Source organism: Brachyhypopomus gauderio, chromosome 14 (assembly GCF_052324685.1).
Source record: "Brachyhypopomus gauderio isolate BG-103 chromosome 14, BGAUD_0.2, whole genome shotgun sequence".
Taxonomy (NCBI): Eukaryota; Metazoa; Chordata; class Actinopteri; order Gymnotiformes; family Hypopomidae; genus Brachyhypopomus; species Brachyhypopomus gauderio.
The window spans coordinates 16,291,211-16,317,236 of record NC_135224.1 but is presented as its reverse complement, the minus strand read 5'-3'; the positions used below and the strand labels follow the sequence as shown (position 1 = coordinate 16,317,236).

Genomic DNA, 26,026 nt, shown 5'->3' with positions numbered 1-26,026 from the left:
AAAAATGTTTGTCAGTCCTCGGGAATGACCTGGATAAGGTAATCAATGATCCTCTATATTTGACCCTCTAAGATACAGCTTCTAGCAAAGAACAATACCAACAGAGTGGCCCAAATAGATGATAGCCTATATTTGATTGACCATGTCAGGAAGTTTTTTACCTTAGTCACAGGATTGTAGCGACTATTGTTCCCCAAGGCAAATTCTCTAACGGACAGGTACTTGGCCACTCAAGGTGTCTTAGCCCTTTAAGTGACACTGGGGGGGCGGCACCTGCGAGTGCCAGGGGTGGAGCAGACTAGTGGGAAGAGAAGAGAGAGCTAACAGTTGTTGTTGTTCAAGTGCGTGCGTTAATAATAAAGTTTCCCTCCTTGTAAATTTTGGATTAAACAGTTTATGTGCCTCAGTTCCCGAACCCGCTTCAGTGGTGACCCTGACACCTATTCGGACGGCGAACGCAGTAGCTCTTAAATTACCGGAGTTTTGGGAGCAGCATGCCGCCATTTGGTTTGCTCAAGCCGAGGCTCAGTTCACCATCCGGGAAATCACAGAGTATTATTATGTCGTCGCTGCCCTGAACAACGTCACCACTTCCAGAGTGGTGAGTTTCCTTCAAGACCCCCCGGAGGACAATAAGTATGAAGCCCTTAAGTCGCTCCTCCTACAAACTTTCGAGCTGTCGGAGTCAGAGCGTGCTCGCAGGCTTCTTTCGCTGTCTGGCTTGGGCGATTCCAAACCTTCAGAGCTGATGGATCACATGCTGTCCCTACTGGGCGACCACCCGCCATGTTTTCTGTTCAGGGTACTTTTCCTTCAGCAGCTGCCTGACGACATTCACGCAACCCTGCGTTAGCTAGGGAGGCCAACAAGATATTCTTAGCCAAGCAGTTTTGCAGCCATGCATGTCTGTACATCCCCACTCCCCTCTGGCACTGCCGTCTGCACATCCATGCCTCCACATGCCTTTTACCACACGCGTTTCGAGGCCAAGGCCAAAAACTGCCGCCCGCCATGCAGTTTCAGGAAGACGGGAAAAGTGAGGGCCCATGCCTGCTAGCAGCTACAGGCATTGGCCATTCCAGTAGTCTGCTTTTCCTCACGGACACGGTCTCTGGGCGTTGTTTCCTCTGCAACACAGGCGCTCAGTTGAGCGTTCTGCCCGCCTCCGAGATGAACATGAAATCAGGCCACGCTGCGGTGACAGCGGTGATCACTCCATTTGGCCTGTTGGTTCCTCTGCATGCCTTTTGGCCTCAAAAATGCTGCCCAGACATTCCAGCACCTCATGGACAGTGTCCTGCGTGATTTGCCTTTCCTTCCACCCCTCACCTGATGCGCCCATCGCCATCACCACAGATGCGTCGGATTACGCCGTGGGTGCGGTACATGAGCAATGGGTTGATGGGGCTTGGCAGCCCTTGGCATTCTTCAGTCGCCAGCTCCATCCCGCCGAGCGCAAGTACAGCATGTTTGACCGCGAGCTACTCGCCCTGTACCTGGCTGTACGGCATTTTCGTTTTCTTCTGGAAGGCCGCCCGTTTACTGCGTTGTGGACCACAAGCCATTGGCATTCGTGATGGCTAAGGTTTCTGAACTGTGGTCTGCCCGTCAGCAACATCAGTCCGAGTTCACCACGGACATCCAGCACATTGTGGGGAAGGACAACCCAGTGGCCTCTCTCGTGGGGTCGTCAGCACCGTGCACCTCGGCATCGACTACTCCCATATGGCAGCAGACCAGGCGTCGGACCCGGAGGTCCAGGCCTACAGGACGGCAATCACCGGGCTGCAGTTGACGGATGTTCCCTTCAGTGATGCAGGTGTGACGCTCCTCTGTAACATGTCCATGGGCCAGCCTAGACCTATCATCCCCGCCCGCTGGCGCAAGCTGGTTTTTGACGCCATACACAATCTCTCACACCCCGGCAGAAGAGCGTCACAGATTTGTCTGGCATGGCCTCAGGAAGGACGCCCTCAATTGGGTTAGTGCTTGTGTAGTCTGCCAGCGCACCAAGGTGCAAAGACACGTTAAGGCCCCGCTGGAATTATTCCCTGTGCCGGAGCGGCGTTTTGACCATGTGCATGTGGATTTAGTGGGGCCGCTGCTGCCATCCTGTGGTCTCTCCCACCTCCTCACCATCGTTGACAGGACCACGAGGTGGCCGGAGGCCTTACTGCTGTCTTCCACAACAGCCTTGCAAGTGGCCCGGGCATTTATTGGCATGTGGGTCGCACAGTTTGGCGTCCCATCGGATATGTCCTCGGACTGCAGGCCTCAGGTCTCCAGGCTTCCTCGGCCAAACTCGTCTATGGCCAGCCCTTGCGAGTGCCCAAAGATTTTCTCCCATGTCCTACTGCCCCGTGGTCCACCAGCGGCAGGCCCTTTGCGAGTTCTCCCCGTGCCCACCTCTCAGCATGGCCTACAGCAGTCCCGTTTTCCACCTTCTTTGCATGCTGTTCTACTGTTCTTTGCATGCCACTCAAGGTGTCTTAGCCCTTTAAGTGACACTGGGGGGGGGACGGCACCTGTGAGTGCCAGGCGTGGAGCAGACTAGTGGGAAGAGAAGAGAGAGCTAACAGTTGTTCAAGCGCGTTAATAATAAAGTTTCCCTCCTCTGGATTTTTGGATTAAACAGTTTCTGCCTCTGTTCCTGAACCCGCTTCAGGACCACATTGTCCATCGATTACCTTCATCATTCACACCAGGGCCTACACCAGAACATATACAGTGGGGGCGTAAGTTGTTGAGCGGGGGGTGGCGTGTAACGATTGTTGAGCGGGCGAGGGAGCGCCATGTAGCGATTGTTGTAAAATAAATGGGTCTTATTATTTACATTGAGGGGGCGGGACACCTCACCTCAACTGTGATCTTGATAGGTCACAGTTATCGATGAAACACCTGTTTAACTTATCAAGTCAGTAAGCGATTGGCTAAGGCAGCATTATGGTAGCCAATCAGAGCCAGTGTTTTTACACGAGCGCCGAAGCACACGACACAAGCGGAGAAGAGGCAGAAATGGCAGGAGCAAGCCGAAGAAAGGAGTCAGGAGCAAGCCGAAGAAAAATTATCATTTTCAAGGTGGCGATATAAACATTATTTAAGAAAATACTTGAAGTTCCTGAATTTCTACCAGACTGGGTATTTGATGTATTTAATTAAGAATAGAGGTTTAATTGTTAAGTTTACTTCTGTTGTGAACAAACCAGTTGTCTCAGGTTGAGAGAATTTAATTTGATAAATGTAAATGCACTTTATATAGTGTAACTGTGACGCGTGGAATGAGGAGACAAGCACCACGACGGTCACGGTGAACATGGAACGTTTATTGGACTCTGACGTGAAAGCTCCGGGTGGAGCGCGAGCAGACCACAACCACACTCACGCTGACACGAAACTTTAGACAAAGATGAGCACAAGACACTGCGCGAACGCACATTAAATAGGTGATTAATACATACCCTCGTGATCTCGAGACAAGGCACAGGTGATACTACGAACACGCTCACAGACAACCCACACCCACGGAAATCCATACATGGACATAACGACACGCAGACGACGTAGCGGCACGCCCACAGGGAAGGGTCCGGGACTGTCACCGTAACAGAACCCCCCGCCAGGGGCTCGCTACTCCCGGAGCGTCCCGCGCAGCTGGAAAGCCCCGAACCTACATCGACGGGCAGGTCCGGAGCCGCCGGGATCACGAGCCTCCGAGAGCCGTCTCCCCCGATGGTGGGAACCGCCACGAACAGCCCTAGTACACCCTCCCTGGGAAGACAGGAGAAAATACATTAAACAACGGCACAGCAACAAACACGCACACGGGAACATTAAACACGAAGGGCACAAAAGGGAACAGGGGGTTCGGGAGAAACACTGGGGCTAACATACAAACAGGGACAGGCAGCCATGACAACGGTTGGGCTGCCTGCCAGAGCGCCAATGGTGGGGCTACCCCTCCTTGGGATGCTAACGGAGTGGACGCAGCAGGCGGCAGAGTCCCTCCTTTCCTTGGCGCCGTGCATCCAGCGCGCGTTGCGCTGTGCGGTGTGCCCGGTGGCCTCCGTCGTGGCGCCTCAGTCGCCTTCTTGGGCACATCGGCTGCCTTCTTGGGTGCATCGGCCGCCTTCTTGTGCGCCACCGGAGTGAAGACTCGGCGCCGCGCACTGGCGGGTATCCGCGGTGTCACTGGAGACGCGCCGAACCCCCACCTTGGACCGGTGGCTGCGCCGCCTCCTTCACGCGCTCCTGGAGTCGCCGACGCCTCACCCCTCGAGGTGTCCATCGCCTCCTCCGAGACACACCGGCTCAGGGACATCGGCTCCTCGGCTGTCGTGCAGCGGGACCAGTCCATGCTGCTCCCTGCTGATGGGGACCAAGGAGCTTCCTTCCCCAAGTATATGGTGCGCCCCGAGCACCCAGAGGCGCCGTCTCCCTCCTCGCTCTCGTCGTCGTGCTCTGAGGGCGACGAGGAAACAGACGGAGGGCGGCTGATGTCCTCTTCCTCCCCGTAATACTCCGTCGACTTTGAGCAAACGGACGGAGGTGGACTGGCGTTCTCCCCCTCTTCGTAATACACCGTTGACTCTGAGTACACGGATGGGGGAGGGCTGACCTCATCCTCTGCCGTCTCGGGGTGCTCGTTGGCATCGGAGTGAACTGGTGGAGTGGGACTGGTTTCCCTCTCCTCGTCCGAGGTCTGGGGAGCTGCAGACGCGGGGGGAGGGCAGCTGGCTTCGCCCTCACTCTCCTCGTCCGAACACACAGAGGGAGGTAGACTCCCCTCCTCTTTGGAGTCTCCACTCCTGAACTCGTATTCGGGAGGTGTGAGGGCAAAGGCGCCTACACCCAACACAATCGGCGCATCAGACTCCTCTTCGGGGAATGCCTGAGTCGGAGCGCTGCGCCCTACGCCCCACAGCTTCTCAGCGGCCAGCAGGAAGCACGCTGCCTCTGTTTTGTCCGTGGCCGCCTGAGCTTGATGCAACAGGCGCGCACACACTGGGTCCTGCTGCATCTCCCTACCGGTACTGCGCAGCGACGCGCAGGGGAAGCGGCGTGACGACGCTTGACCTTCTTCCCCTTCTTCCGTGCTGCTGTGTACCCTGGCATCTTTTCGGCTCGTCTTTCTGTGACGCGTGGAATGAGGAGACAAGCACCACGACGGTCATGGAACATGGAACGTTTATTGGACTCTAACGTGAAAGCTCCGGGTGGAGCGCGAGCAGACCACAACCACACTCACGCTGACATGAAACTTTAGACAAAGACGAGCACAAGACACTGCGCGAACGCACATTAAATAGGTGATTAATACATACCCTCGTGATCTCGAGACAAGGCACAGGTGATACTACGAACACGCTCACAGACAACCCACACCCAAGAAAATCCATACATGGACATAACGACACGCAGACGACGTAGCGGCACACCCACAGGGAAGGGTCCGGGACTGTCACCGTAACAGTAACAGTTTACTTTTGCTTCTTATTTTTTTCAAAGATTTGGGATTTTAAAGGATTTTATCCTGCACTGGTCTATTGATGTGCAAAAAATGTCAAAAGTTAAACACCTTTATGATCTACTCATTTCAACTGACTGTGAAAACAGCTTTTTCAAAAAATCCTTATTCATTGGCATATAACTTTTTTTTTACTGTAATGCAAATAGTTACTTTTCCTGGTAACGAGTTACTTTTATTATAGAGTAATTCAGTTACTAACTCAGTTACTTTTTTGAACAAGTAGTGAGTAACTATAACTAATAACTTTTTTAAAGTAATATTCCCAACACTGGTAACGAGTAATATAACACGCTACTATTTCTAGTCCAGTAATCAGATTAAAGTTACTTATCCAAGTAACTGTGCATTACTATTTTTATTTTCCCTAGTAAAAATATATATTTTTGCTTTCTTCTTGGCTCAGTTCTACTTTTGCGTCTGACTGTAGCGCTCGACTCCGCACACTGCGTGCGACCCTGTGAGAGCGCAAGCACGTTTTACAAGTCATTTTTTGCAGTGTCCTCCCGTAACGATATGTGGTAGTATAAAGAAATACCCCTCAAAAACAGGGGAAGGAACATTTTCCTGAAGAATTTAAATGTTGCTTTGTGTTCCACGTTTGAAAAGTGCTGGAATTTTGAATAACGTAGCCTACTTTAAAATGCTTGAAATTGTAATGGTATTTCGTTTCACAACAAATAGCTGTCTGACTGAATAGTTCGCTTGTATTACGTTTACAAATAAATTTACAAATAATACACAAACGTAATGTCAGGAGATACTGTAGCGACTACTCAGAGGCGTCAATTCCAGGTTCAGAAAGTAAAAGTCCTCACCAGGATTTTGCTCAGGCTTCCTGGATTGTGTTGATTCCACTAATTTTACCGGATTGCAGTAATTAGAAAATCTAGCAAGCTTGAGCAAAATCCTGGTGAGGACTCGGCACTTGTAAAGCTGCTTTGTGACAACAACTGTTGTAAAAAGCGCTATATAAATAAAATTTGATTTGATTTGACTTTTACTTTCTGAACCTGGAATTGACACCTCTGCGACTATTACTCCTCACGGCGAATTCCCTAATGCACAGGCAGTTGGCCACTCAAGGTGTCTTAGCCCTTTAAAGTGACACTGGGGGGGGGGGGGGGGGGTTTGGCGCGCCTGCGCGCGCCAGGGTTGCGTTACCAATAGTTTCCCTCCTCGGGATTTTTGGATTAAGCAGTTTCTGCCTCGGTTACCGAACCTGCTTCAATACATTGTTACTGTTAAAAATGCACTTCCAATAAAGTGAATATTGGAAAAATTAATTTTGCTGCTGAATGTAACTACTAAAGTAACTTGTAATCTAACGTAGTTACTTTTAGAATCAAGTAATCAGTTACTTTTAAAAGGAGTAATCAGTAATCTGATTACTTTTTCAAGGTAACTAAGCCATCACTGGTCACAGTCAGTGGAGACTATAACTATATTCTGAGGCAAAGTAGCTAAGCTTTTGATTTCAAGAATGTTGCACATTCTATGGTATATCAAATGAAACAATACATGTTACACACAAAATACAAACTTACACAGAAAACGAAGTCACACTGTATGACTGTATGTGGGAGACTGAAGAAATCGGACTGGAATCAAATTTGTACAGCAATATTGTTTGACTGTATTGTTTGCAGTGCAATTTGTTGACAAAAACAAATCTGATTGAAATTCAGAAAAGACAGACAACTGACTGGAAACTTACTCTACACCAGGAGTGGCCAAACTGCAGCTCGCGAGCTGCATGCGGCTCTTTGCCTGGTTTCATGCGGCTCCCCAGCCGGTCCGCACTCTCACCTGCACTAACGGTCTGTGCTGTGGCCCGGTTACCTCATCAGCTCTGAGGGCGACACACTGCTACATCTTCGTGGTGCGCGGTTTCTTTACAAGCCTAGCGAGCCACTAACACTTTTAAAACAGGCGTAGTGGAAAACACGCATTTGACTGTCTTCACATGCTCACACGAGTTACTAATTCGCCAACTACTAGCCATCGATCGATCGCGATAAGATACTTATTTTTTGTGAACGTAAGTTGTATATCGCGATCGCCAGTGGAGGGCGACATAGATATGGATCAGAGGTAAATAAACTAGTTTTTTTTTTTCGGCATGTGAAATCGGAAGTGTGGCGTGTGAAGACGGTCAAATGCGTGTCAGAACACTGGCTTTACTTGAGAACACTGGCTTTACTCTGTCTCCCTTTGTGCCTGATCTGTGATAACTTGGTTGTTAACTGAACTGCTGATTGCACACGTGAATCACCATACAGCAGTAGCGAACCGTGACCATTATACCTGGGCCCGCTCCCATCACCCCCCCCCCCCCAAATTAGTTTCCTCTCCTAATTAAGTGCAATAAATAAAAGAATAAAAAGATTGAGACGACAGTAGGCTACAGCTTTAAAAACGCAATAAACAATAACATATGTACTAGATAACTTCTTAAGCAAAATAAGGTTCCAACAAAATAAGGTTCACAGCTCCGTGTTCCCCCGGAAGCGGAATATGTAAACAACGCGCACCAGGGCATCAAAGGACTGAATCGAAACTAGCTAGCGGTGGTACGCTAACGACAGCTAGCGTCGCCACAGCGGGTGGAAATGATCATACAGTTAAGCCCGCCCACTAAGAGGGAAGATATGATTGGTCAATTTTGATGTCATTTGAAACTGGTATTGCGCTGAATTATAACTGCCAGGCCCTCTGTAAATGAACAGTGGGCATCACAGTCTTGATAGGGGGAGACACAGGCTCACAGGCTTCCACTTAACTTAACCCCTCACCTTCAAACACAGATTGAATAGACACGGGTGAATAATTTATTTGCTTATATTTTTGTAATTGTTTAGATGTCGATTGTCAAACTGTAAGTAGATAAAATAAAATTGGATAAATTATTTAAGAATATTTTAGGCCCTCTGAGGGGGCGTAGAGGGCCCTGACGGTTCCCCACTGCCATACAGTATATGGTAGTGATTAGTGTGGAGTAACACATTCCACATAGATGTCAATAAGAGGTTAAAGATCACAAAGTCTCACACAAAGCCTTGTGACTAAGTTCATAGTTTAATTTTCATCCTGACAAAAAACAAAACAAAAACACCATTTTGTCAGCATCTGACAGCCTGGTGCCTGCACTTATCAGCCCCATTACCCTCACTGATAGTTTCATATAGGTGTAGTCATTAGAATAAGGGCCATGCCCAAACCCTTGTCAATGAGATTTGAACATAAATATGATTGAGCACGTGTGACGGTGGCGCCAGAGATACGGACAAGACACGAGTCCGGTTGTTCGCTCACAGTCACTTTATTTTTACAACAGGTATTGCACAATCAGCGCACGATAAACACTCACACACAGCACACAACGTGCAGACTGTAGACAACGACGAGCACAGGACACTGCGCGAGCGCACATTAAATAGACAAACCACATTAGCCCCACGTAATCACGAGACGATTCACAGGTGAGACTTATTAATCACACAACAAAACCCTAACCACGGATATCCACTGACGCAGACAAAGCACATGGACAACGTTGACACACGCCCAAAAGGGAGGGGCCGGGGTCCTCAACGTGACAGCACGGATGAACATGAATGTTTTATATGAAAAGTGTTTATTATTACTGAAGAACATTTACAGTTTGATGGCATTACAGAAACAGTAATATTTTACTCTCTCCCGCAGCAAACAACAGACATTTTACAGTAGCATCTGTTGTTTTTTTAGTCAGTTCATTTTTACTGTAATACTCTTCATTTGGACTTTTTTTTCAAATGTGTGCATTTTTGACACAACATACTGTTTATACACAATGACTGATATTTACTGTTAGGTACTATATGGAATGTAGATTAGACAAAAAAGGAGCCAGTAACAGTTTTGCAGTAAATGTTATATCTTACTGTATTAGGGACTTTGCAATTGTAGCCTAACCCAAAAAATAATTACCATAATTGTAAACATAATTAGCCATGGTCCCATATGTGTAAAAATACACATATACAGAAAAAGCTACACAAGGAGGAACAAACAGGATACAAAACTAATCTATGTCTTTAGCAGTTGGCCACATGTTTTCATACACATCACATCTGATGTTGGCCCCTGCCATGCACCTGGGATAGAAAAGCTTGGTATGCCTTTTTCACCCCTGGCAGTCTTCAGCTGAAATGTCTCTACAGCCAGGATCCATTGCATCCAGGAGGGACATTTGGTCATGGGGCCATTCAAAAACGAAAGAAGGAGGTCACTGTTATAAGGACCGATCTGGCATTTGTGAAGGACCAAACCAGCACTTGAGATTGCAGGACAAATTATTATATTTGCTCCTCTCTGACCCAGTACATTACTGTTCATTTATCTTACCTGATGGATACTGGTTATTCTTCTACAAACTGCTCTCACTGGTTGCTATGGCGTTTCAGTAAACATGTTATTTATGCTTATGGTCAGCATATAGATATTACAATGTACAGTGAATGTCTGTATTAGATATTATCAGACATGAAAGTAAATGTGATTTAAAGCACAGGCGGTGAAACAATATTTCTCACATTATGTTCACAAATGGTAGAGTGTAACATTTTGTAATTATAGATTGCAGAAGGGTAGATATTGGTGTATTTCAAATATAAATTAGAAAACAGTAATTTCCTGAACATTTTTCAGTACGGACCAGAGGAAACTGAGATCTGTGTGTCTGTGTCTGTGTGTGGAGTGGAGTCAGCTGTATTACTGTAATGTGAAGATGCTGAAAATCATGCAAGCTTACCAGGGAGCCACACTAAATCTGGCAGGAGCCAAAAAAACTGAAAGGTCTGAAAATGGGTATAGTGTGTACCAAAGAATGTTTTCTGTGTGTGTGTGTGTGTGTGTGTGTGTGTGTGTGTGTGTGTGTGTGTGTGTGTGTGTGTGTGTGTGTGTGTGTGTGTGTTTCGATACTGAATTGCATTTCAGCAGAGAAATCACTGCGGTTCAGTAAACAGAATATCAGCAGACTGCTCTCTTTCTCATCCTTCATTACATGCTTCTACAAGGTCGACATGTAATATGAATGTTTATTTACATCTTGCTCTGTGAAGCACGAAGAGGTTCAAAACAAAAATGAACTAAAAAGACAGTATGATGTGGTGCATGATTATAGTGCTGATTATAAAGAAAACACAAGCAAGATTCCACTTATATATAAGTAAAAAGAAGTCATTTGACAGTCCTCATATAAAAATAAGTCCTCGTTTTCTTTGGTGTGATATTCAAACCCAAAAGAACTGGGTTATAAGTTATTCACATGCACAGACACATAAACACAGGCATTCTGCAGAAGGAGCTACAAACAACATGTCACACTTCAGAGCACAGGTGTATGTGGGCGTGTGCATGCACATGTGTCCATGCATGAGAATGTGTCTGTATGTGTGTGTGCGTGCATGCATGCGTGTGTGTGCATGTGTGTGTGCGTGCATGCGTATGTGTGTGTGTGTGTGTGTGTGTGTGTGTGTGTGTGTGTGTGTGTGTGTGTGTGTGTGTGTGTATGTGTTGTGTGTTGTGTGTTGTGTGTGTGTGTGTGTCTGTGTGTGTCTGTGTGTATGTGTGTCTGTGTGTGCATGCTTTATAGAGCTTATGGTGTGTGTGACTAACCACTTGTTTGGTGCAGTACTCTTCACTTTAATCATGGACAAATTTGTTAAGAATGCATATACACAAAGATGAACCATTAGCCCATAATGTATTACCCTTTACTAAGCACACACAAATATTAATATATGCACAAAGAATGGTTTTGACTGTCTCCCAATGAATGAGGGAAAATTGAGATGTATTCCACACTGGCCTTCCTCTACTACTTGGACATAATCTCCAAAAACAATTAACAGAGTCTTGCTATTCATCTAAATATTAATTAACCTATCCTTCTAATCCTATGGACTGGTTAATTACTTTCTGGCTAACAGAAAGAAGAGGTAAGAGGTAGGTTCCTGTTTATACTAGAACAATAACTTCTAAGTCAAGCAACTCTGCTTAAATTTACCTGTGTGACAAGTTTTGTAAGTTATTAAATTTGTGTACCAACTTACCAAATGAAAGGCTGCAAGAATACAAAGTGTTTGTCTCATTATACAGTCACTGTTCACTGTTAGTATTGGTTTGTTGTGCTTGTTAGTTGTCGTGTCAACAGTAAGGGGTAAGAAGATCCGAAAGTCCAGGGTAGAGGATGAAAAAATCAGTGAAGTGTTGGTGTTACACTATTCATATATCTGTGTGTGTGTGTGTGTGTGTGTGTGTGTGTGTGTGTGTGTGTGTGTGTGTGTGTGTGTGTGTGTGTGTGTATGTGTGCACATGTTGTAATTTAGCATTAATAATGCATGTAATTTTATACAGCATGTCAGTCCTATGTAGGAAAACATATACTGTGGTATGTTCTAGTGTCTTACGTGTGTTTGTGTGCATGTCGTGTGTGTATATGTGTGTTTGCGTGTTTTCAGTTTACATAGCTGGAGGGTTTGGAGTGGTTTCAACGCAGCACCAGTTAACCATTGTTCTTTTGTATGGTACTCAGAACAGTAGAATACAAGCATGAATAATGCACCACTTTATGAGGAGTACCTTTTTATATGACTCATATTAAATCAACTATTCAAATAAGAAATAAACACAGCAAAAGACAATGTCATGGAGCTGAAGCTGGTGAAGGTATGTGTGTATATTTGGCAAATGTGACAACCACTTCACATTTCGCTTCACACATATATTACACATATATACACATATATATCCAAGCCAAACCTAGACCTCTTCCTGCACCTTGAAAGTTGCATATTATAATTGTTTACATGAAATAAAATAACTTAAAATATTGCACATAACTTCAAATATATACAGTTGTATATTATATACTAATTTGCTATTAATTCCTTCAAACTGCCTGCTTTCCTTGAAGATTTTAATATAGGAATACTGGGAACACACACACACACACATGTGTGTGCACACACAGACACACACACACACACACACACACACACACACACACACACACACACACACACACACACACACACACACACACACACACACACAGTACTGAAATATTCTAAAAGTATTCAGTTTCTTTCTGTGCTTCTATGTCACAATTGTCTTCTAGGATTTTGACAGTATATTCCATACATTACACAATAGAATATTTACACACTGTATAAACATAGTTGGAAAGTACTTTGCACTGTTGTTTGAAACATACTGAGTGGTGAAAGAGCTGAAATGTATTTAAAACAATATCTAGTTTGTATGTTGTACAGTTATGTTTGTTTAAAACAACATTTTTGATGTTGTGCAGTTATGTTCCATTCTGTAGTTTTTATAATGTACAGTTTTGTTGTTGAGGTAACATTTCATCAGTTTACCAGACTTTTGGCCTCTTTCCAAATCGTTTGGCTTTGCTGGAAATTTCTGTCGGTACTTTGAAAGATGACTATCATACCAAAATCTGTTTTGTGTTCTTCAGCTCATTAAATTGGTCCCATTGGATCTGCTGTAGACAATATTTGTATCCATCATCAGTCAGCCATAGTGTGCTCACAATAACCAGTCTAAAAATTATTAATTAAATCTTTTTTTTAATTATCACGAATAATAAATTTGAATAAATTCAAATTACCATATTTAGTTTTCCCTTTGCAGGAATTCATTTTGAAGCAGTGACCCACTCAATCCAGTCTGATAACAGATCAGTTCTGAGATACCCTTCTCTGCAGTCTGATTCCGGATGCCGCGGACAGTCTAATATTCTCTTGCGAGATAAGGAGAAATCCATATCTGGATTTTCATCTGGTCAACGGCAACTGAGCCAAAGATTTTAATTTAATCTTGAACTTTCTAAGGCAATCAGTGTTCTTAGATTGCCATCAGTGTCATTAAACCACCCTCTCCTTCTCCAGAATGAACATTTTACCGTGCCTGAACCAAGATTTCAGTGGTTAAGATTTAACCACTAAGGCTCAGGAAGTGAAGTCACAGCTCATCTTTAATTAACCAATAGGTGTGTCCCACACGGAGGACCACAGACAATATTGCCTATCGTGCAACAGAACGGTAGTGTGTTGACAAAATAGCAGCCTGAGAACAGAATACATTAATGTGATTGTTTGACACATGAATCCAGCTCCATCAATAAGCACAGGAATACATTAAAATACTGATGGAGGCAGCATATGCAGGAGTAAGCAGGAACTCTTGCTTTTGATTGGATCCCTCTTTTTCCTTTACTGCAAAAGGATTTTATTTTGACAACATCATGAGAGGTGTATAGATAATAACATTGTAAGATCTATACAGCAATCTAGTCCTACACTGCACAGTGTATGGTGTCCCCAGTGTCCCCAGTTTAACCTTAACACTTCAGCCCAGCCCTCTTTAGTCAAATCCGATATGTTATGGTTCGAAAACCCCTCAGCTACAGGGCAGTAGCTTGCATTGACCCTGGAACAGGGACTTGCCTTCAGGAGTTACCAGGGCCGGCGCCACGGGGGGTGGCGAAAGGGGGCGTCGCCCCCTCAGGCGAGGTGTCCCGCCCCCTCAATGTAAGTAATAAGACCCATTTATTTTACAACAATCGCTACATGGCGCCCCCTCGCCACATGTTCGACACCCCCCCTCCCCCCCCCCCCACGCTCAACAACTTACGTTCGCCACCCCGAAAATTTCTGACGCCCCCTCACAGTATATGTTCTGGCGCCGGCCCTGGGAGTTACTATAGGCACCGTATTTCCTCAGCCGCAGTGCTGACAACAAGCCATGGTAATGGCAGGGGCTCAAGAAGCCCCTCCCCCTCTATCCTTTTAGGGAAGTGGTCTTTCAGAGTGGATCACTCTGGCTGGTGGAAGAGATGCACGAATCCTTTAGGTGAGGAAACGTGAGAAGAGCTTGAAGGACATCTACCCTGTTCCAGTTCTTCGTACACACCGTTATGGCCTGTTGGCACATGCCAAACAGAATCTCAGGTGCCTGTTGTCTAAGCCATTGGTTCAGTTCAATAGAGCTGACTCTCATTACAAGCATTGCAAACACTTCACAAAATGCATCTCAATTTGTCAGTCCAACATAGAAAGTCATGTTTGATTTTTTCATATGATAAGTATCTGGTATTTTGAAGTGAATGTTTCAGTTTGAGGGGAGTATTGATGGGCTTTTATATGGCTCACAGCAGGAGAATTTGCTAAATGTGATCATGGTTCAGTGAAAGAGAGATAATCTCATGAAAGCTATGAAAGCAATGAAAATAACACTGCAAAATGAAAGTTCCATATTGAAGAATGAACTGAGGTAAACTGCTAATGTATCAACAGTAAAGTAAATACTAAAATTAAAGCATAGATAACATAATACACTCCCTTAAACTTGAACATATGAACATGTTCAGACAGCAGGTATTTCAGTTGATGTATCATTTCAATGTAAGGGGGAAGACAAGCAGGATATCGAGACGAGTTTGATATATTCAAGGACAGCTTTGTTAGCTTCAACACTGCGCAAGTAGCGCTAACTAACACACATCACAGAAAGAAATGAGTATAGACTCTGATAAAGATGAGCACGGCACACTGTGTAAACGCACGTTATATAGACAAACTAAACAAGACCCAAGTGATGATGAGATAAGCCACAGGTGAGAAGAAGGAACATACACATATGGACATAACCAGGCATAGACTACACACACAAACACCCAAAGGGAGGGGCCAGGGGCTGTACCGTGACATTCAACATCATTGTTGTCAACATTGTTGAAATGAGAGCTTAGATTAAACCCCAAACTGGATAATGAATACATAAGAATAGATAAAACTGAATAGAAGGACAAATGAATGCAACAACCATTATCTTGTCAGCTATAAAAAAATTTAATTGTCAGAGAAGTTGATGTATGTTTTCACAGTATAACAAGAATCCATTGAAAAGGACGGCAGTCAAATTAAAACCTAAAGGTAGCAGTTGTGGCCAGTATATTTGATGAACCACGTCCATTTCTTTAGCCTTAAAGGAGCAGGGGCATTGACACACTAGGCCATTCTGTTCTGTTATGACATGGTTAGGTGTAAACTCCATCAGAATTGGCTAACACGCTAACCCCATAGAGAGCTTTTCCTCTCTCCTCTCACGAGTCATACTTATTACCATCACATGCCATAGAATGGCCTTCATCTTTGCTTCTTCCAAAAATATCCTCAGCCGGTGCTAGATGCAACCCCCATCTAATACAGAATAATTTGGTACTGGTGCTGAGCTGAGTGGATATATTGTCAGATTTTCAAAGTAAGGAGTCTTAGAAAATTCCCAGGATATCGTATGGTACCTGTCACGAATAATATGAAAAATAGTCCAGAAATACTGGTACCAGGTAGCAATGGTGCAATGCCACATTGCATCCATAAACTGTTTAATTTGTATGTCAATTTTCAAAACATTAATGTTTGATTTGATTTGATCACCTTACAGGTTTTAGAGAAGTAATCAGTGGTAAGACCACACCCCTGTTTTTTTTTTTTACTGTTTTTGCTTGTTTTTGATATATTTCATACTTGCCTTTGTGGCCTTCTTGTGAGTAGCAATGAACAAAGCTATATTCATACCTCTGTCGAGTGGCTGTAGATGTGTTTCATAGACTAAATCAATAGCTTTTAGAGCAGCGTGGAGTACAGGCAGTGGTCAATAGCTGCCAGAGAAAAGATACAAATGTATTAGAAAAGCGGGAACAAAAGCTTGAAAGGTGCACTGCGCTTGTGCTCAACGCTTCCAGTGAAAGGATCGGTGTTAACTGCAGTCACCTCAGACTGAATTAGGGGTGCATGGGTGGGTGCGTATTTCTGAAGGAGACAGTGAGATCTTATTGACCTGTATAGGAATTATATGGGCCCCATGTGCACGTGCTGGGTGTGTGCGTGTGTGTGCGTGCGCGTTTGTGCGTTTTGGTTCTAGACACCAAACAGCGGATTGACTTAAAGGAAATGGGAAGAAGCCTCTGGTCCATTTAGCTCGCACTGGGAAGTGATTTAGGAGACAGCGACCCTGTTGCCTCAGACTTGACCCCTTCTACCAACCTCACACGTTGTGCTTTCGGTGACTCTTTGACGTAATTAGCTATGTGCGATGAATAGGATCATCATACAGCACCCAATTTTTTTTCACTCCATGCGTCATTTCACGCCAGAATGGGCTTCCCGGGACTAGGAAAATAACTCTCGCGCTCCCCTGGATCTTTAAAAGATTCAACAGGATGCACACGACAAGGAAATTCGTGTCGTGAGATGTAGTTCTGCTAGAGAAAGCTCAGTAAACCCCCAGTGATTCACGCGAACCCGAGAGCAGACGGTGACTGCGCTGGTTGCGCGCACCCCGCCTCTATCTCGGCGACTCTTTCTCTCACCATCTCACACTTACTCTGGGGAGTTAGGCAGACTTGTGGCTCCGATTTTTTGTGAGACTTCGGCGGCATCGGACAGCGTGGGACTGAAACGGATCCAAAGCAGAGAGCACGATGAAGGTCAGTGAACCTGGCTCTCCAAATGGCTACTACTAGACCAGGAAGGTTACTTATATGTACAATATCGTTTTACGCTTACCAAAATCTGTTTCCCCTCATTTTGAAGAAAACTACAGTTTTGCGATGTTTTAAATAATCATAACACTAGATTGGATTCTTGTAATAGTTAACCAAGGAATAATAAAAATGTCCAAACTCTTTCCCACTCTAGCCATCGGTGAACCTGGTGAGTTTCAGGTGGACACTATTCCTGAGCGCGTGTCTTGCGCTGACCGTCAGCGCGGACTGTGGCACAGACTGTGCGTACTGCTCGATGTACCTGCGGCTTCAACAAACAGATATCAACAATATAGTAAGTGTACCGTGTACTCTGTTGCGTGCCACAACATAAACACGAGATGCAATACTTGTTAAAACTCTGCCATGTTCTGTCAAGTGTGCGAGTTCTTCTTGGAATTATCATTTTGCCCCTTATCTTGCCCCTTGCCTTGGTCATTTAGACAGATCTCTACCGACCAAGCGCCATAAGCCAAAACAAGTATTTTAATGAAACTAAATTAAATACTCAATACATTTTATATTATAATGTGCGTAAATTTATTTATATAAATAATCGCCTAACTCATAGAAAAACTAGGTCTAATGGAAACCTGCTTTTCTTTCAGCTTTTACATGCATAAGACCAGTTTTTAAGCCCTGAGCCTGACTGTAAATCTTCAGGCTTGTTATTGTTAGTGAAATGAGACATTAATAATAATAACAATAATAGTAATAATAATAATAACAACAACAATAATAATAATAATAATTGGTATAATTATAATAATGATAATAGTAATAATAATAATAACATGCGTTATTATGTGCTTTAAGGGGTCTTTTGTTTATTAGACAGTAGATTTGATGCTTATATGGTTGTATAAATTGATATTCCTTTAGTGCTTGAAAACGGTGGTGATATATTGATTGGGGGCATTTTCAAAATGGCAAATGGCATGGCATGCTCCCTGAATCCATTTATAGTGCATGATGATGTATTGATCAAAGCAGCCCTAAAATGTTTTGGGGGTGGGTAGTGACAAAAGCTGAGTGTGTGTGTGGGCGTTGGGGGGGAGGGGGGGGGGGTGAGGTGCTAGAGAGAGACTGTAGTAGTTTACAATGTCTGCTGAAAGCTAGTCTTGAAGTATATATATATATATATATATACAACTTCAGATTTGCCCAATTTTAATGTTTATCCATTAAAATATTTTAATACAGTTAAAACAACTTCACAACTTCAGTTAAAACAACTGCACAACTTCAGATTTGCCCAATTTTAATGTTTATCCATTAAAATATTTTAATACACTTAAAATATTAATTTTATTGGGTCAAAAAGATTCCATGGTGAGAGTGACATCAAAACATCTGAATGTTATACGGGCAAAACATATGAATGTTATATATGAAGATTTGTACTCATACACAAAACACAGAAAAAACCCCAAACTGTACATATTAAAACTTAAATAAAGTAAGAAATTGTAAAAGTCAAAAACCTTTATTTTCATTCTAATGTGATTTAACACTTGTACTAGACACCACAGTAGAAAACACTTTGATAGAGAAGTTATTAAAAGGTTGTTAACAAATCCGACCTAAGACTTTTTGAACATTTAGTGTTGTATCTGTATTCATATGGATACCAGTGTGCTTATGGCTGCTTCATGCCTGCTCACTCACTCACACTACTCTGCAGTGAAAGATACAGCAGGTAGTTGTATCGCACGTCTCCTTTGATGTTTGTGGCAATTGGACAGAGGGCTGATATTTTCCCCCGCAGACTCTTTGCTGATGAGTCTAATTAAGCTGGAGTCACTAATTGTATTTGCATTCATGCGTGTTTACGAGACCAAAGGTTGCAGATGTTATGTGTGTGTGTCTAATATACTGTGCTGGTGTGTTTTGGCAGGCATGTGTATTGCAATGCCAGGGGCTTCTAACCAGTGGCGGCTCATGGAGTTTGTGTCAAGGTCTCCTGCAGACCGCTGTGAGTACACCTGATGCAGCGCCAGTGTCCAGAGAAAGCACGCCCAACCCCCAGCACCAGGAGGAGAAAAAGTATGGTGGCTTCATGAGGCGATATGGCGGGTTCATGAAGCGCTATGGAGGCTTCATGAAACGATATGGAGGCTTCATGAAGAAGACGGCAGAGCTATATGGGCTGGAGCCAGATGATGTCGACCGCAGCAGGGAAATCCTGTCCAAGAGTGACGTAGACATGCTGGCCAATCAGGTTGAAGATGATGGTGAGAGGGAGGAGGCTGCTATGAGGAACACTGTTAATGTTAAAGGTGGTCCTGTAGGATTAGAAGGCGTGGCTAAGCGCTACGGTGGATTTATGAGGAGGGGTTATGCCTCTGAGGGTGGGGCTAGGCCACTAGAGAAACGTTATGGTGGGTTCATGAGGCGAGTGGGCAGGCCAGAGTGGGAGGAAAGCAAACGCTATGGGGGCTTCCTCCAACGCTCTCCACAAGAGGAGGAGGAAGAGGAGTCTTCAGAGATGGAGAAGAGATATGGAGGTTTCATGGGATACTGAGTTCTATGCGGACTGTGGTTAGCCATTAGCTATTATGTTCCATTCCACTCTCCATCTCCTTACTCTTTGATCATATTGTTTTTATTGTACTATATATATATATATATATATATATATATATATATATATATATATATATATATATATATATATATATATATATATATATATATATATGCAGAATGTGAACAAGATGCTCTCCAACACTGTTTCTGGTCATTCTACGGTTTTTGGTGGTTAACTGTGTTCATCTTTGACAGATGCAAGCCTGCAAAACAGAATGAGCGGATCTTAAAAATAATAACAACTTTCATCACTAAATCTGATCTGCCTATTCCTTCGTCAGTCCCTCATCCCTCTTGCCCAGTGTTTTTCTATCAGGTCTAGCTAGCAGATGTATCCTGTGAAGTACACACGCTGCTTAAGGAGCAAAAACCACCATCTTCAACCCCCCTCACACGTGTCCTTCCCTCTGTCTGTAGTTTTGGTGTCAGTCTGAATTTGACATATGCTGTACAGCTTGAATAAAACCACTCAAAACTGCAACAGAATGTTTCTGTCTTGAATAAAGAGGCCAGTGCCAATCTAGTGATCGAGAGAAGCATCCCATCACTCAGAGTGCTGCTTCAGTCTATTGTCACTGCAGTAGTGGCTTTACTACAGTATGTCAAGATGATATGTTTTGTTGGAAAATCTAGCCTCATCGCTTGATCAATATCTTCTCAATATGAGTGAAAAGCTGAGTTTTACTGACGACAGCGAGGCTGGTGGCGTTACCTATGGGAGCCATAGAATTCATGGAACATTTTACACAGACTGCAGCAGAGTCAAAAAGACAGGCAGCGTACTCACTCAGAAATATCACTCACTCAGATACATTTATATCACCATGTATACACCAACATACTCTCGGACATTTTATGAACAGGGACAGTGAATGCCAAAAACTAGGAACATCATTTGAAATGCTGATGTCAGACTTCTCAGAACATGACTATTTAAAGTCATATCAAGTACATATTCACTTATATTATCATAAACAAATTCACTTATTTATCGTGCAATTATATTCACTTGTGTCTCTAGATGGTATAGACGATATTTTAAAATAGTTTCTTTTATTTTGTATTTCTGTATATCTTTTGACTACACTGTTATGTAAAACAGAATAAACACAGATCCTTGAAGATTTAGGAGATTGTGATTCCCATTTTCAAAAACAATTATCATAGATTTTATAGGCTTAAAATATAGATAACAAAACGCTTGTCCGTTTTATTCCTAAAAATGTAATGAAAAATATTATAATTATGTTTGAGCTGAAAACAACAAACCTATCTTTAAAACAGTACTGCTCATGGAAAGGTGTGCCGACATTAACAAACAAAAAGTGACCTGGAGGCGCTGGTGTCAAGTAACCGGTTTCTGAGTACCAGATCAGGTAGGGACTGAAACATACACAATACACTTCACGTTCAGTTGAATAGATTTCCATATATGGAGCAGATATGGTAGATTCGTTTATGCCCCTATGTTATTTTACAAGGCCAACGTTTATGTTTACATAACTAATCCGGTCAAGCAACAGTGAACAGAAAATAACCACACATTTCCAAAGTCATATATGAATTTCTTAATAATGCAAATAACTCTATAATCGATCAACTTGGTTAGATGTATCACTTCAGAAAGCGTTCAACCCTCACAGATTTCACCTGTCATACACAGAAAAAAAAATTATTAACAGTAGAACTTTATCAAATACCTCGCGGCCTACAAATAGTTAAAAATAGACCGCGCCTTCTACATCCTGTACCGTTACTGTGCCCGATAGTGAAATATTGACCTTTGGGTTGGAGGAAAACACGAAATATAAACGTGCAAAGGTCGACTATATGCTGTTTGTTCAGAACTGCAATTAACAGAATACTCCGTCTCTCCACACTCTTCTAGCGTAGGTGAGGTAAGTGTGCTAACTCTGGAGCGTTGTGTCGTGGTACGTGTGGGCTGATGAGTGGACTTTTTTGCGGAAGTCACTGTAAAAGATGAAACCATATCTGTCAGGAGATTGCTGTGGTGTTGTTGGGATGCTGATCATGACACTGAAAACTCGCTTCCCCACTTTTGTATAGGCCCTGTCGCCGCCGCCGCCATGAATTTCTTTTTAGAGACTTTGATGGTGTTCGTCTTCTCGGTGGTCTATAACCTGGAGGCGTTCTTTCGGATGTTTATACCTGCACGGAAGAAGAGTGTGGCCGGAGAAATCGTTCTGCTGACGGGAGCGGGCAGTGGGATCGGCCGCCTGATTGCGCTAGAATTTGCGCGTCTTGGCGCGCGGCTGGTTCTGTGGGACATCAACGAAGAAGGAAACAAGGAGACTGCACGTATGATCAAAGAAAGCCATGGAAGTCGAGCTCACACGTACACCTGTGACTGCAGTAAACGGGAGGAGGTGTACAGAGTAGCGGATCAGGTAGACGTGCGCGCGCGCACACACACGCGCGCACATACAATAGCTACTAACTATGTCTTTATGATTGATGATATTTCATTGTTTTATGTTTAGTTATACTGAACTGTTTTGTAAATCTTCATTTTCTAATAATATGTAGGCTACAGATGATAAAAGATACAAGTGTGTATACATTAATCTGAAAAATTATTGTAGCAGTAGTAGAGGTAGTAGTAGCAGTAGTAGTGATAGTAGTAGCAGTAGTAGTAGTCGTAGTAGTAATAGTTGTAGTAATAGTAGTGATAGTAGTAGCAGTAGTAGTAGTGGTAGTAGTAGTAGTTGTTGTAGTTGTAGTGGTAATAGTAGTAGCAGTAGTAGTTGTAGTAGAAGTAGTAGTGGTGGTAGTAGTAGCAGTAGTGGTAGTAGCAGTAGTAGTTGTAGTAGTAGTGATAGTAATAGCAGCAGCAGTAGTAGTAGTGGAAGTAGTAGAAGTAGTAGTAGTAATAGTTGTTGTAGTAGTAGTGATAGTAGTACCAGTAGTAGTAGTAGTAGTGATAGTAGTAGCAGTAGTAGTAGTACTACTACTGCTACTACTATCACTACTATCGCATCACTACTATCGCAAAAAAGTCCACTAGTAGTAGTAGTAGTAGTAGTGGTAGCAGCAGCAGTAATAGTAATAGTAGTGGTAGTAGTAGTAGTAGTAGTTATTAATGGTAGTAGCAGCAGCAGTAATAGTAGTTGTAGTAGTAGTAGTTGTTGTTGTAGTGGTAGTAGGGCTGCCACAAACGATTATTTTTATAGTCAACTAATCACCGATTAATTTTTATGATTAGTCGACTAATCGGATTTTGCGTTAATTGAATATAAAACATACAGCTTATCACACTAGAATGCAAGTGCTATTATATAACCATCATTAGATTTCAGCTATAACTAAAAATAAAAACAATTAAGATCATAGTTCATTAAACCTTTAATGAAATATTCAGCTTGTTGCAACAAACAATTATTAAAATAAGTATAAGGCACTGGCTTAAACAATGCAAAAATAAATACATTAATAAATAATTTTTTTTTAGGTTTTTCTTTCTTTCATTTGTCTCTGGCATCAAACTTAGCTACATTTAAATCAAATTAGGTAGGGACCTGAAACTAAGGAATTATTTACAAAAATAAAGTTTTGGTCTCACTGACGTTACAGAAAACACACGAATGCGTGCTAAGTCTAATGAAACAAATCGCCATCACTAATGTTAACTTTTACAGCTACCAAGATAAGTAAGTACTAAGTTAACGCTCTGGTTACGCTAACTTTAGCAGCTAACTAGCAATTTAGATTACAGAGATGATGGTCCCTCTTCTAAGTGGTAGTAGTAGCAGCAGCAGCAGCAGTAGTAGTAGTAGTAGAAGTAGTAGTAGCAGCAGCAGTAGTGGTAGTAGTAGCAGTAATAGTAGTAGTAGTAGTAGTAGTAGTAGTAGTAGTGGTAGTAGTAGCAGCAGCAGTAGTAGTAGTAGTGGTAGTAGTAGTAGTAGTAGCAGCAGCAGTAGTAGTAGTAGTAGTGGTAGTAGTAGTAGTAGTAGTAGCAGCAGCAGTAGTGGTAGTAGTAGCAGTAGTAGTAGTAGCAGCAGTAGTAGTGGTAGTAGAAGTAGTAGTAGCAGCAGCAGTAGTGGTAGTAGTAGCAGTAATAGTAGTAGTAGTAGTAGTAGTAGTAGTAGTAGTAGTAGTGGTAGTAGTAGCAGCAGCAGTAGTAGTAGTAGTGGTAGTAGTAGTAGTAGTAGCAGCAGCAGTAGTAGTAGTAGTGGTAGTAGTAGTAGTAGTAGTAGCAGCAGCAGTAGTGGTAGTAGTAGCAGTAGTAGTAGTAGCAGCAGTAGTAGTGGTAGTAGAAGTAGTAGTAGCAGCAGCAGTAGTGGTAGTAGTAGCAGTAATAGTAGTAGTAGTAGTAGTAGTAGTAGTAGTAGTAGCGGTAGTAGTAGCAGCAGTAGTAGTAGTAGTAGCAGCAGCAGTAGTAGTGGTAGTAGTAGTAGTAGTAGCAGCAGCAGTAGTGGTAGTAGTAGCAGTAGTAGTAGTAGTAGCAGCAGCAGTAGTGGTAGTAGTAGTAGTAGTAGTTGTTGTGGTAGCAGTAGTAGTAGTAGTAGTAGTAGTAGTAGTAGTAGTTGTAGAAGTAGTAGTAGTAGTTGTAGAAGTAGTAGTAATAGTAGTAGTGGTAGTAGTAGTAGTAGTTGTAGTAGCAGTAGTAGTAGTAGTAGTAGTAGTAGTAGTAGTAGTAGTTGTTGTTGTTGTAGCAGTAGTAGTAGTTGTAGTAGTAGCAGTATTTTATTTATTTAAACATATCACCCACACATCATGCACTGTGTTATTAGTGGCACTAAATCCACAGCATTCTCTAAACATGTTAGTTCTGTAGTGAATCTTGTAAATATATTTCCATGTAAGTGAAAACACAAATCAGTAGTGCATTGTCTAGTTGGAGAAAGCAAACATGAATCCAATTTGTATTTCCTGTGTAGGTCAAACGAGAGGTTGGTGACGTCACTATCCTGGTAAACAATGCCGGCATTGTCACAGGGAAAAAGTTCCTGCAGTGCCCTGACTCCCTCTTACAGAAGACAATGGAGGTCAACAGTATAGCCCACTTCTGGGTAAGTTAACCTGGATTACTCTGTCTCACTAACTAACTAACTCACTCACTCACTCACTCACTGTCTGTCTATCTATCTCACATACATACACTTACTCATACATGAACAAGCACACACATATAGATGTGTTATTATTATTTTTTACATTTTTTAATTGCCACAAACCTCTTCCTAGACATACAAGGCGTTTCTCCCAGCAATGATTGCTGGAAACCATGGACATCTAGTCAGCATTGCTAGCTCTGCTGGACTTACCGGGGTCAACGGACTGGCAGGTACACACAATGCTGTGTGTGTAACTGGAATACCAACCTTTCCACATAACACATGAAAAAGTGATCCAGTTGTATGTGTGTGTGTGTGTGTGTGTGTGTGTGTGTGTGTGTGTGTGTGTGTGTGTGTGTGTGTGTGTGTTGACAGACTACTGTGCAAGTAAATTTGCTGCAGTCGGCTTTGCAGAGTCCGTGGCCCTGGAGCTACATGCGTCTGGCTGTGATGGAGTGAAGACCACCATAGTCTGCCCCTTCTTCATCAACACTGGAATGTTCGACGGAGCTTATACAAAGTAGCACATGCTCACAACGTGTAGTAAACATTCAGTCTTTATACGTTGAATCTCAGTATTTAAAGTGAAGACATTTGCCAGGGCTTATTTCAGGCCACTTGTTCATTTCCATGTCGTAGAGATAGTGAGAGAGAGATGGAGGGAAGTGCACAGGTCTTTACCCTCCCTATCCCAGAGCCTCACGTGTCAGCTTATATGTAAATGATCAATGTGTAAATGAAGTTGTCTCTGAACTGAGTGTCTGCTTTGGCAATGGGTATGTGTTAGCTGCCTTGCGTGACAGAGATTTGGGGTGACTCTGTCCCTGTTTACATTAATTAGCACGCTTCAAACCGAGCTGAAGTTTTCTTTTCTGACACACGGTTGTTGTATAAATAGATATATATTTCGTTAGTAAGTCAGGGGTCATAAAGCGGTCATTAAGCACCTCTGATAAGATGTGTTTATTCTGGGTCATAGTTTACAGCACAATCTACCTATCTCAAAGTTTCCACTTGTCTTCACAGATTCTGGTAATTAATACAGGAGCCTGTACCTCTAAGGATACTTAGTAATAAACAAAGTCCTCAAAGTCCTTTTTCATTAAGTCATTACGCATCTTTTACTGATAGTAGGCCTGAATAAAATGCGTAATGCATGTAACAGAGTCTGCCCTTCATATGTATATATGACCTGATGAAAGACGTGTCTTCTCACGTGTG

General features: G+C 43.1%; 2 protein-coding genes and 1 long non-coding RNA gene across 4 annotated transcripts in view; 2 read left to right on the top strand and 1 right to left on the bottom strand.

The window, feature by feature from the left end:
- Positions 1-16,546: 16,546 nt before the first annotated feature.
- Positions 16,547-19,758, top strand: penkb (proenkephalin b). Its single transcript, XM_076972157.1, has 3 exons — positions 16,547-17,084; positions 17,296-17,436; positions 19,039-19,758. The coding sequence occupies exons 1-3, from the start codon at positions 17,079-17,081 to the stop codon at positions 19,663-19,665; spliced, it is 774 nt and encodes a 257-aa protein (XP_076828272.1). The 5' UTR covers positions 16,547-17,078; the 3' UTR covers positions 19,666-19,758.
- Positions 19,759-19,879: 121 nt separating this feature from the next.
- Positions 19,880-26,026, bottom strand: part of LOC143474659 (uncharacterized) — a 10,545-nt gene continuing 4,398 nt past the window's right edge. Inside the window, exon 3 of the long non-coding RNA XR_013120827.1 lies at positions 19,880-19,933. This is a non-coding gene — a long non-coding RNA (uncharacterized LOC143474659). The remainder of the gene's footprint in view (positions 19,934-26,026) is intronic.
- Positions 21,464-26,026, top strand: part of sdr16c5b (short chain dehydrogenase/reductase family 16C, member 5b) — a 9,816-nt gene continuing 5,253 nt past the window's right edge. The window contains exons 1-5 of one of the 2 annotated variants that reach the window (XM_076972156.1): positions 21,464-21,623; positions 21,798-22,138; positions 24,629-24,760; positions 24,936-25,035; positions 25,181-25,325. In XM_076972156.1, coding sequence (XP_076828271.1) covers positions 21,818-22,138; positions 24,629-24,760; positions 24,936-25,035; positions 25,181-25,325 — 698 coding nt within the window. In that variant the 5' untranslated portion in view covers positions 21,464-21,623; positions 21,798-21,817. Of the gene's footprint in view, positions 21,629-21,797; positions 22,139-24,628; positions 24,761-24,935; positions 25,036-25,180; positions 25,326-26,026 lie in introns of both variants that reach the window. The other variant, XM_076972155.1, reaches the window with a different exon arrangement.